The following is an 11796-nucleotide window of genomic DNA, read 5'->3' as shown; positions in this document are numbered from 1 at the left end:
TTCAGTGCATTTGAATCTCCTGTGCTCCTTAGACATGCTTTTTCTCAGAGAACAGTTTGAGTACATGAAAATAATGGTTTCATACACTGTAAATTTAGATTTATAAACGGAGACATTCTCCACACACCAGAAGGTAGAATGGAATGTATGAAATTATTAAAACACCCGACCAGCCTGCTGATGTACTATTTTCACAAAATTCCTCGTGTTATCTGAGCACATGCATCTTAGAGTCTAACCCTGCAGAGCCTCTAAAAGCCCTCTGAACACAGCATGCTATGTATCTTCCCTGAAGCCACAGAGGAATTTCACAGCCCTCTATCCACAGAACCATCTCTTTGCAGATTTTTTGTTCTCCAAGTTATGAAGTGAAAAAATAGTCTCTTCATCAAGAGACTTTCCCCTTCATCCTGTGTTATAACCAACCAATCATAACAAAGCCAAAAGCAGCAGCTGTGATATATGCTTATATATGTATTAGAATAGCCATGTATTTAGGACTTTTTTCTAAATCTACAGCAATGAAATAATAGCACAACACTTGCACATTCAAATATTTAACAAAGCTGGTAAAAAAGTTTGCCAGCAAAGACACAGTTTTAATTAGATACAAGAACGAGCAATGCCATTTCAGCTACAGATACCATTTCCTAGGGCTGGTCCAGAGAAGACTCTGAAGTCCACAGCTGTTGAAACCTTTCCGTTCACAAGAACGCCACCTGCAAGAGACAGGGATGGTGGTAAGGCACTTACTGTTCTGCACTTCAAAGCACAAATAGCTTTGTGCTGACTGAGCAGAGCTTCCAGGAAACGCAATTCCCTCCTGATAACATGAGCCTTGCTGGGGCCCACCAGACTCCCTTGTTCCCTTACAAGGAAATCTTCTGCTTCTCTTTTCTCAGTCTCACCACCTGCACACTGCCCAGGTCCCGTCACAAGGGTAGCAGCCACCCCACCGCAGAGGACTGGCCTCTACCAGCTGGCATGCCTGGGGGCTTGGGGCCCATGAGGATGTGCGACACTGCACAGCATCACAAATCTCACAGTTTGGGAGGCCAAGAGAGTATCTCAGCAAAGGCCATATGATTCACCTGGACAAACTGTAGCTCTGCAATCGCTGAGTGTGTATGGAAAAACAGTGTATGTTTCAAACACATCAGCAAATGAAAAAGATACCAATCCCACTCTCCAGAATCAGCCAGGAGAAAAAGATAAAATGTTTCTCAGACAGGAGAAAGTACATTTGCCTCTGTCCTCTGGTGATACTGTAGTCTCCTTTTTTTCAAGCCACTTTGGTAAGCTGGATGTCCCCTGTGATCTGCAAAGCTTTCACCAAGTTCAAGGGCTGAATGCGGTGAGTGAAGTCACAGAGCTGCCGTCCATCAAGCAAGACTCGTATTTGCTGGTGTTCACATAAGAGTTCCATCTGCAAAGGAAAAGGACAAGGGGTGGTGTCAGAGACAAGCAGCAGCGCTGTTTTCACCAGGATGGACTTAGAACCCCATGTGACAGGGATAAAGAAGCACAAAGTCTACCGGTTCCTCTGAAATGCCTCTAATAAATAGCCTACTTTCTGCTGAGACAATACTGTAAAACTCCTTATAGTGAGTTCTCTCACTAAGACTAGAGAAGGGAGTGGATCTCTCCCATCAGGGCTTGAACCATTCCTCTCTGTGCCATACTAGACTAGTTAACCTCTCAGTTTCAACAGTTAGCTATCTGTGGTCGTATACATAGCCTTCAGCCTTTCTCCCCCCCTTTTCTCCCCCCTAATCATAGTACCAGAAAATTACCTTAAATGTGTCACCTGCTGTAAATGGGAAGTAGGGAATAGTCTTCTCTTCTCTTCCCCATTTCCCAGCGATTCGTGCATTTCGGGTGACGGATTTGTCACCAAAGTTAACTGTAAATAACAGCCCAACATCTTTGTTTGCATCCACTGGATCACAGAGCAGAGTCACTGAAAAGCTGAAAAAACAGTTAAATGACTGGGACTTTCAGAAATGTGAAAGGACCTGGTGAGCACACCAGAAGCCTATAAAGACTCAAGACAGCTATTGATTTCTTGTCAGACTGACACACGGGGCTCCTACAGGGACTGTGCAGGGGCTTCAAAGCTGCAGGGACGGATGAGAACAGGCTGGTCACCGTCTCTCCTCCGGTTTCCAGTAGGATGCTAGCGACTTTGGTCTCTTTCTTGTGACTGGAATCCAGCACATTTGTGGGTCAGCCAATTCCAGTGTGTATCGTAAAAGAGGCTATGGAAAACTCTTCACCAGTGTTGATTGCATTGCAGTTGATCACTGTAGATGCAATAAAGTGTAATGCCAGCACTGTTGGTGGCAAGGAGTAGAAAAGGCTGACAGGGCAGCCAGGGGTCCAAACAACGAATTATTTCTCAGCCTTTTAATCCCAATCTAAGAGCAGGAAAATGAAATAGAGCTGTAAATTATGAATCCATATTACTTTCTTCCTCCTGAAGAGCACAGACCCTCAAGAAATTGTTTGAATTCAGAAGACGGGTAGAGCACGTGTGGCAGGGGAAGCCCCAGCCAGCCGCTCCACCTACCTCTTGGGGTTGGAGTGCACCACCCCGATGACCGTGAGCTTCATGGCTGGTCTCAGGCCACCTTTAATTTCACCAACGTACTGCTCCACCTGCAGGGAACAGTCAAAATGTGCTGCCGTGGGTTATGCCGCGGGTACAGCTGCTCCGGCCACCCCATACAGCTTGATTTTGTCTGTACATACACAAAAGAACTTAAAAATACTTCTGGCCTACAACACTCCTTGCGCATTTGGTACAAACTCGGTCAGTTGCGGTATCTGGGGAGAGTGACCGGAGCCGGCACCGCCAGCACCGAGGCTGCGGTGACCCACAGGGCTCACGGGTGGCGGGACCTGGACAGCTGACAGGCCTGAGACGCGACGGCGGCTGCGATCTAACGACATGGTAAGTCTGGTCGCAGCAGATCAGAAGCTTCACGGCAGCGTGACGCGGAGCACAGGCTCTGTGTGAACTTGCTCTGCCAGCTTTAATTCGTTAACAGGTTCCAGTGGGCTCACTCGATGCCAGTAGGCTTTACGCTGGGCCAGGGAGCCTCTGTCACCCGCTACAAGAGCACAAAGCCAGCGTAGGTAGAAACGTGACCGTGTCCTCACAGCTGGTCCCAGCCACAGCTGTCCCCAGATCTTTTTCAGAGCCACAAAATGGCTTCTTGGTGGATCTACTGTCCCATTCACAGAGACCTGTAGTTGCAAACCCCACGCAAAGATCAGAGCTGCGTTTACTTGCCCCAAGTAATTCTCTAACAGCTTTGACAGTCGGTGGAGACACCAATACAGGCGATGGTTGACGTGGAAAAATAAAAGTGTGAGCTTGGACACAAGTGATAGGGACGCTTTGATACTTCATTTTCAGAAATGGCTTTAAAACGTGAGTGCCAGTGTACTACACTGTAGCACGTAATCACCCCCTACGCAGATTCACTTAGAAAGAAGCTGCTATAAAATACGAAGCGTTAATAGCAATTTGTATAACACTGATAATACTCCAAGGTAATGCACAGCAGACCCTATTTTAGATAAAAGGCGCTTTATCGTTCCAGTGTTCCATGGTAAAAATTCAGACATTTTTTGCTAGAAGACGTGCACAATATATGCATCATTTAGTATTTTAACTATGAGAAGCACTATATCAGCATGGAAACCCACAGACTTCTGTTCACAGCAAGTGGGCTTCCATTCAAGTGTAAGTTGCTATGGGTATTTCATAAGTATTTTTAAATTTTGGAAAATGCAGCCAATATTAGATTTTCAAATTACTGAATGCCAGCTTGCTTAACGGAAACACAAACTCCAGACAAAAAATGTTTGCCCATGCTCTGTTTCCTAATTTCAGTATACTAGTTATACCTCCTGCTAAGATGACCTTAATTTATTTTCCCACCTTGCTATTTACATCCAGCCACCTTTACAGCTTCACAAATATATTCATAAACCTCTAATTCCTAACAAGGCCAATACTGGAAGAAATGAATTAAAAAATACCTTCCAAAAAGTCAGCACTACTGCTGGTTGTTAGTGAAGTACATTTACCCTTGCAGAAGTGGCCAGGGGACTCCAGCAGGTATGTTTTGAACTTTATAACAGGAGAAAAGCATCAACCACCTGAGACATTTTTCGTGAGGGAGCAGTCCTCAAGTGAGGAGTCTGACTGTGAGGAGATACTTTAAACTGAATAAAGCAATTAGAGAGTGGGTAATAAGGATAAAAGATCCCGAACTAAATGAACTTCATCGTCATACGGGTCCTGCATCCCACTGAAGCGCCTTCCTTGCCCACACCACAGACAAGACACCCAAACTGGAAGTGTGCGTTCAGAAACTGCTTGCGTGGAGCTGCGCCGCAGTAAGCACCATCGCTAAAGGCACAGGGAACCAGCAGCGAGCGGATCGAAGGACGAGGCGAGCCTGCGGCTTCAACCCGTGCAGCTCGTCCAGCCCGGCTGAAGCGCGTTTGGAGGCACGGCTACCCTGGCACCATTTCCCCGCCGACGCTGGGTTGAGGGGACGGCTGAGGGGTGCTCAGGGTGCCATAGGAGGCCCCGGCTTTCGCTCCTGCAGCCCCTCACGTGGCTCATTGGCGGGTCCCAGCAGGTGCGCACGGACACAGCCCCCCTTCCGCATCTCCCCTCCGGGACCCCCGGGGACTCGCTCGCCCACTTACTTTGGGACGCCTCTCCTCTGTCATCACCGCGCTGCCTCTGACACTTGCCCCCGCCGCCAAGTGAGGCGAACAAAAAGCCCGGAATAAAGGGAGGATGCCGGGGGGGGGGCCTTATCTCGGCCGAACACTGGCCGGCCGCCACCCAGCCGAGCAGCTGAGTCACGGCGCGGCGGGAGGCCGGGCGGGCACGGCAGCGCCCGGCAGCCCGCGGCTGTACCTGTACCCGCGGGGTTGATGGCACGATTTAGAAGCGTGTGTCTGTGCGCAGCGCTCTGTACCGTGTAACACCTACAGGCAACACGTCGTTTATTTGCGTTGCTGCCTTTTCTGTCCTCTCTCACAGGGGGAGTACGTGCAACACCTGCATCCCCCCACAGAGCCACGGAGCAGGGCGCGCGCACACAGGGTTACACGCGTACACAAGGGGCAGACACACACGTATGTATGCACCCCTCTCTCCGTGCACACCGCAGCACGCGCACCGACTCCTCCCCTCACAGGAACAGACAGGTGACCGCACCGCAGTCCCCCGCCGAACGCCGCCGTAGCGGGTCGGTCCCACTGCGCGGCAGGGGGCGGGGCTTCTCACAGAAGCCAATCAGCACCGAGAGAGGCCCGAGTATGGGGCGGGGCTGGCAAGTGGTAACAGCGGGCCGCGCAGGTGGCCGGGAATGGGCGTGGTCAGAGGGGAGGGCGGGGCTTACGCTGCCCGGGTTCCTGAGGCGGCGTCGGGCGCCCCGAAGAAAAATGGCGGTTTATTTACATTCTGCCCCAGCTCGGCCAATGGGCGGGTGTCAGCTCGCGTGCCTGCCCGGCCGCGCGGTCAGCTGAGGCGGCACCCAAGATGGCGGCGGCGAGAGGTGGAGTTGCTGGGGCGGTGCAGTAGAGCGCAGCGCCACCGGGGTGGTCGCCTCCTGCCCCGCCAGGTAATGCGAGCCGCGCTGGGACGGGCCCCGGGGGCCGCCGAGCCGGGCCGGACCTTGCGGAGGCGGGCGAGGCCGCGGGCGGGGCCCCCGAAGGCAGTGTCGTCTCCCCCCCCATCCCCGCTCTCCTCCTGGCCCTGCCCGGGCCGCGCTGTCGGCGCCGAGAAGCAGCGTGCGGTGGGCGCGGTGCCCCCGCGCTCCCTTACGGCCCGTGCTTCGCCCGTGTCGCCCTGCCCCAGGTCTCCTGCTCGTCCCGGGGAGATGCATTCTTTCGGAAACGAAGAAGCGGTCTCTCTGGAGCGGCTCTTCGAGTTTTTCTGCGAGTGCGTGCGGCGTGGAGACTGGGAGCTTGCGCAGGCCTGTGTGCCCCAGCTGAGCCAGTGGCGCGGGGATGGCCCCGAGAAGGTGGAAGCGATTCTTCAGGCTCTGGTAGCTTGTCCCGCGGGGGTGAGGTGAGCGAGATGCTGTTTTGGCTCGGTGGGCTGGAGTGTGAAATGAGGAGGAGCAGTTAATTTAGGGGTGACCGTGGGAGATGGGTACAATCTGGGATATAGTGCTTGCTTCGGTGCTGAGGTGTCTTGGATGTGTCTAGATGTGCTGTTATCTGCATGTTGACATCACTGCCCAGGCACTTAGCAGGCCACCCAGCCCACTGGGATAATGAGCTGTGTTCATTTATGTAGTTGACGTGGTGATTGATACAACCTTAAAACTATTTGGAAGCATTTCAGAACTGATTTTGTTAGATTTTACTGAAGGATAAGAAGGAGAAGGGACATCTCCTGAAATTACGTTCCCTTGACACTGAGCTTTGGTTAATTTAGAAGTGGAACCGCCAAGATCAGCGCTGTAGTTATTTAAAATGTTCTGTTGTTTCCAGCTCTTGAAAGACCTTACAATTTCCAAAAATGTAAACTCTAAAAAATTGAGATTACACTATTGATTTCTTATTTCTCTCGCACTGGATTTTGAAATGGCATTGCTTTTACTCAATCCTAGTCCGTTTTGATCTATGCTTTTCAGACAGGTGCAGATGAAGGGTGACTTCTAGCACTTCAGGGAATGTTGGTATTCCTCCTCCGCAAGCAGATGACCATACTACTTCACATTAAAATTTGTGTAACATTTTGGTAAAGGTTCTGAGAAACAGTTTACACTGACAGCAGTTAAAGGAGTCTGGAGGAAGATGTGGACATGGTTGGATGAATATTGCTAACAGCTATGTGAGACAGAAGCATTTTTGATCTTTTTGATAGTTGGGTTATCGCATCTAAAGGCTTTAGTTAGCAGTGCCGAGATGTTTAAAGGCCAATAAACTATCATGTGCTTTTTCCTTTTGCTAGTCTCTTTGACAGTCCTGAATACGTTCCCTGACATATGTTTGGTTTTGGAATGTGTGTGTAAGTACTGGAGCACATGAAAAGCTGATGGAAATTAGAAGTATTCTCTGTTTAATTAGTACATCACTTCTAGTTTGGACATAGAGCTGCACTTGTGCTGCTGTGACCTAAAACTTAGTTTCATTTTTTTGGGGGTAGAACTAGACATAGCAGGAAATAGCAGTGTTTGGCAAGAGGTCAGATTTTAAAGAAATCTGCTGAAGTGCTCAAAGAGGGCGATACAGAATGAACTTTAGACCAGAAATAAATTTCATTGTTTTGAAGCAAAGAACTATGGCCGTAGTGTTGGTATTTGGCAGATCTAAAAGCAGTTATTTGCACAGCAGAAATCCTGGAGTTAATGTGTAAGTAGTACCAATATTCTGGTTTCTCTGCATTCTCTTCCTGTCTGACTCATCTTCAGCTATTTAGTCCTCGTTGGTTTTATCTTACACAAAGAGATAAAAATCAGAATTACCTCTGAGGGTGTTTTCTTCAGTCTTAGAGATGGGAACAACCTTGTATAATCCAGTGTATGTGCTTATTGCTTTTGTAGATGGGGACAGAATTCCAGCCCTTGGAAAACTGCATGGCTTTGGCTTCTTGTGTTGGAAAAATGGCTTGCCAGGAATCAGGTACAGAAGCATCTAGCTGACTTCTAGGTGCAACTTATAGCTCTGACTTCTAGCTGACTTCCAAGTGCAAAGTGTCTGCCCAGTTGCTTATTTAAATCATAGATGTTCCCACATTTCATGGAATTAAGTTCTCAAGGTAGCCGGAGAGGTGCGTTGCTTTTAACACACTTGTCAAGAAAAAAAACTGTTAATCTTCTCCACACTGCAGAGAAGAATTGGGATTTCTTTTTTGTTTAGGTAACAGAAGTTGGCTTTTTAGCATTGAGTGTTTCTGTAAATGGAAACCATGAATTTATCAGCTTCTGCATTTGTATAGCACCTTTCTTACATTAAAGATGAAACAGCTCAGGTATCGGACAATTCTTCCTAAGCTTTAGATGGTGAGGGATGTGCTTGCTGTATTGGTCTTTTCAGACAGACAGGTGCAATATGTTCCATGAGTAAAGGGGAAACTAGTCTTTTTTCCTTTTTTTTTTCTTTTTGTCAGTACACTGGCAAAATTTTTTAAAATTCATTTGTTCTTGTCACTACTTAGACTTACTTTTTTTTACCTTCTGAGGAAAGCTGTCTCTAATTGATGGGATTATAATACCTGATAGTGACATTTGTCTCTGTTTCCAAATGTATAGATAAATGGAATCCACTGCTGCGGGAGCAGAACCTAATTGTGGTATAGCCTTTAATTGAGATTTAGGTATCTTCAGAGAGATATTTCAGTCTGCCTCAAAATGTTAATGAAATAGCTAAGATTAGGTTTATATGATAATGTAAATAAGTTATAAGTTTTACTGGCTAACTTCCCATTCTCTTGTATTGTTTCAGAAAACTGTTCCAGTTGTTCTTCAGAGAGAAACTGAATTTTTATTGTTCTTGGAAGAACTACAGAAAGATGTCTCTGAGGAAGTCCTAAAGGTGAGCTACTTAGAATGCCCTACTTGTTAGTCATGCAGAATGTCCAACTTTATCAAGTTTTGGGGTCAAAGTTAATGCTTCTTGCTAACTTGACTGCCTGAGATGCTAATGCATTATTAATCTTCTAGGCAACTGAAAAAGTGAATGTAATTCAGATCTGTTTCTGAAGTTAATCCAGTGTGCCTGAAAGTGATTTCTCTATCTAGAGAGGAGGCTGTAGGCAGGCAAGGAACAAGCTTTTCTACATGGTCTTCCTAACACACTTCAGTCCTGACTGCAGCTGCTTGCCACAGTCTTACATCTATAGACATCTTTAGTAATCATAAAGCTAAAATCCACTGTGAGCCAAAATAAACCATAGTCTGCAAGCACATTTTAAAAGTATGTCTCTTTTCTTTTTCTTCCTCCTCAGATCTTAATTTTCATCTCCTCTGCACCCCTTTGCCCCCTTCCTGGAAGTTTTTGGGTGCTGTAGTGTTTCTACTGACATGATTTGGTAATTGGTATGATGTGTGGTCTGAGGTCCAGGACACGTTTTTCCATTATTAATTAATACATGCAGACTGATTTATTTGAGAAATACATGGACATAAGCGAAGATGGATTAGTATCAAAAGCAAGTATAGAGCATACAATCAGAAGAGTTACTAACTGTAGAACTGTCCTAATTCAGTGGTGGTTACAACCGAATTAGACCTGACATGGTGTGTGGAATGTCCTCAGGTGTTGTTTCTAGTTCTATAGGTTCTAACTCTTAACAGATTTTTTTCTGTTTGCCTTTTTTTAAGAGGAACTTGAAAACTTAATGTATTCAGAGGCTATTTGCAGCTTTTAAATATGAATAAGGAGAAGGTGTTCAATATTTCTCTAAGGCTACAGAATTAGCAATTACAGGATGAAAGTAAGCAGTGTAAACTTGACTAAAAGAAGTTGCTTAAAATAAATCTGCTTGAAGTCTGTTAATGACTAATGGAGTCTCCGTATGTTACCATCTAACCTCCAAGGTCATGAAAGATTCCACCATTGTCTGCAGCGTTGCACAGAAAAAGGAATTTCAGCAGCCTGATATTTTTTCCACAATTACTGTCAGAGGCATGTTACTAGGTAGAGTCATGTTTTGATCTAGCAAATAAAGAAAAGGGTGTTGCGGACTTGTCTTCTAATATGCTTATTTCTGTGCACACCAACCACTCTCCCCTGCATATTCCCTGAGCTGTCCCTTCCAGCCAAGCAGAGCACTCAGAGTTCCAGAAGGGCTGCAAGTGCTGCTTAACTGATATTAACTGGGTTGTCCCTTACTTTCCTACCCATTACTGGGAGAGCTAATTGGGATTTTGTTTGTTTGTTTTCCCCTTCCTAGTTCTGGAATTGTAGGTTTGCTTCTGTTAGCAAGAAAAATTATTGTTACTTAAGAAAGAAGTCTGTGAAGTGGCTGCTGAATCTGTTGGCCCATTTTGACCAAGTTTGAAAAATTAGTGTTGATGAGGATGTTGCAGTTGGTATACAGATGGTATGAATCTGGAAAAGCAGGATTAAAAAAAAAGACTGAACGCTAACCGTCATGCTCTTACTGACTTCTGAAGATACAGTCACATCAATATATTGCAAGGAGGTAGAATACGGTAGTGGTTCAGCCATCCCCTAGGAGCTGCCTGTGAACTAAAGTAACTTGCGTATGAGTACATGGCCCTTATAGTGTAGTTGTGTATTACAGGATTCTACATGTTTAGTAACATGTTCAGGCATATCCACTCTTCTAGGAAGGATATTGGACAAGGTGGACCATTATTAATTGATTTCCTAGGTAATCCAGTGTTTCCAGATTGATTTATCTTCTTGCTTTCAAGATTCTCCTGTTTTTTAAATAATTTATTTTATATTTTAAATGAAGTCTGGAAGGCTTACTCTTATTATTTCCCTACCAGGAACTGTTTGAAGCGTTTGAGTGCACCCAGAACAAACACATCACAGACAGTAAAAGAAGAGATGGCTGTTCTCACCGATTCAGTTTGGATGTCATTTCAGCTCTCCGGAAGCTTTTGCTGCGGGCTCCCCAGAGGGCAAGAGCCCTGCTGGCTTTTTTCCAGGAGGAACAAGGCACACACAACTTCTCACTTCAGCTATACTGCTCTCTACAAAACATCTTCATTGAATTTCTTCGTGACTCCTTGAAATCTCTGCAGAGGCTTCAGTGCAGTTCTGAGATTTCAGCAGAACTAGATCAAAGAGAACTAGCAGATACAATTTATGCTGCTCTTAGTATAGTGACTTTTGAGGTGGAGCATCAGGCAGATGAAGTACGGCACCTATTCGGCGAGCTTTTGGATGTATGCTGGGCTGAGGGAAGCCCACTGAGGGAGGAGGAGCTACTAAGCTGTATGCTGAGGAAACAGAGCCATGCCCTGTTAAGCCTGTATAGCAGTGTTTTCATAGAAAGAACAAGAGAAAAATTTCTGGTATCAAAATCAATACGAAAAGGTTTGTTTCACTTTTTGCTTTATTTTCATTTTTGTTTAACAAAGCCATCGAGGCATTAAACAGGCAAATTGTCAAGAGGTCAGGCAGCATTCTTGTTAAGGTGCCTTAACAAGTCATGGAGTCTTGTAAGAGATGATGCTAAGATGACTTAAAGCAAGCAGTTGGCATAGGAACCCAAGGGCTCTTGCTGCGTTTCTGCAGTCTGTGTTGCCGTCTTTTGTGAGCACTTGCTTTGCCGTACCTTGTGCTCTATTTTAATCAACGCAGCATTTCTCCTGCTGAAGATCTTGCTTGTAACTAGAAAATTGGTGCTCTGTACATGTATAAGGTTTTTATTAGTTCAGCTCCAACTAGGGGTCATCTGTTTTGAAAGATGTTCCATTTCAGGCCAGTAACAGTTCAGCTACCTCAGTAATCCCAAAATGTTCAAACCCCTTAATATTGGAAAAGAAAGCTTCTAGAAAAGTGGAAAGAGATGTGAAGTGGGCCAATATCCCACCTGGAAAGAAGTTGCAGTTTGATTACTTGCTTGCCGGAGCCCAACTGTAGTTTATGTACTGGCTATAACTTCACAGCTTCTGTCTAGCTCCCTGTGGGTGGTGCATTTAGTTGAGGATCTCAGTTGAAGCTGAATGACAAGTGGTGCCCATGCTGTTACTGGGAAAGTGGCAGGAGCATGTGAGGAGGGAAAAGCTAGAAGGCCTACCTTCTTTTGCCCTCCTCTGTACACTGAGGTGTAAG

At 46.1% G+C, this 11796-nt stretch overlaps 2 protein-coding genes across 7 annotated transcripts in view; one reads left to right on the top strand and one right to left on the bottom strand.

Annotated features, from left to right (window-relative positions):
* Nucleotides 1–137: 137 nt before the first annotated feature.
* Nucleotides 138–5257, bottom strand: LOC104326947 (galectin-related protein A). 4 transcript variants are annotated; one of them, XR_012764519.1, is made up of 5 exons: nucleotides 4729–5004; nucleotides 2570–2658; nucleotides 1794–1968; nucleotides 1092–1426; nucleotides 138–719 (listed from the first exon to the last, which is right to left on the bottom strand). XR_012764519.1 is itself a non-coding variant. In XM_075426068.1 (5 exons), exons 2-4 carry the CDS (start codon nucleotides 2611–2613, stop codon nucleotides 1283–1285), a joined length of 363 nt encoding a protein of 120 aa, XP_075282183.1. In that variant the 5' UTR covers nucleotides 2614–2658; nucleotides 5021–5257; the 3' UTR covers nucleotides 138–719; nucleotides 1242–1282. The 4 variants fall into 4 exon arrangements, 3 of the variants coding, with proteins under 3 accessions (XP_075282183.1, XP_075282181.1, XP_075282182.1); XM_075426068.1 differs by lacking the exon at nucleotides 4729–5004 and adding an exon at nucleotides 5021–5257 and having other exon boundaries at nucleotides 1242–1426; XM_075426066.1 differs by having other exon boundaries at nucleotides 1242–1426.
* Nucleotides 5258–5449: 192 nt separating this feature from the next.
* Nucleotides 5450–11796, top strand: part of ZFYVE26 (zinc finger FYVE-type containing 26) — a 50990-nt gene continuing 44643 nt past the window's right edge. For all 3 annotated transcript variants that reach the window (XM_075425648.1, XM_075425649.1, XM_075425647.1), the window contains exons 1-5: nucleotides 5450–5654; nucleotides 5891–6103; nucleotides 7587–7665; nucleotides 8488–8577; nucleotides 10503–11055. In XM_075425648.1, coding sequence (XP_075281763.1) covers nucleotides 5913–6103; nucleotides 7587–7665; nucleotides 8488–8577; nucleotides 10503–11055 — 913 coding nt within the window. In that variant the 5' untranslated portion in view covers nucleotides 5450–5654; nucleotides 5891–5912. The remainder of the gene's footprint in view (nucleotides 5655–5890; nucleotides 6104–7586; nucleotides 7666–8487; nucleotides 8578–10502; nucleotides 11056–11796) is intronic.

Source organism: Opisthocomus hoazin, chromosome 7 (assembly GCF_030867145.1).
Source record: "Opisthocomus hoazin isolate bOpiHoa1 chromosome 7, bOpiHoa1.hap1, whole genome shotgun sequence".
In the NCBI taxonomy this organism is placed as follows: Eukaryota; Metazoa; Chordata; class Aves; order Opisthocomiformes; family Opisthocomidae; genus Opisthocomus; species Opisthocomus hoazin.
The sequence above is the reverse complement of the archived record's forward strand: the minus strand, read 5'-3'. Positions and strand labels throughout refer to the sequence as shown.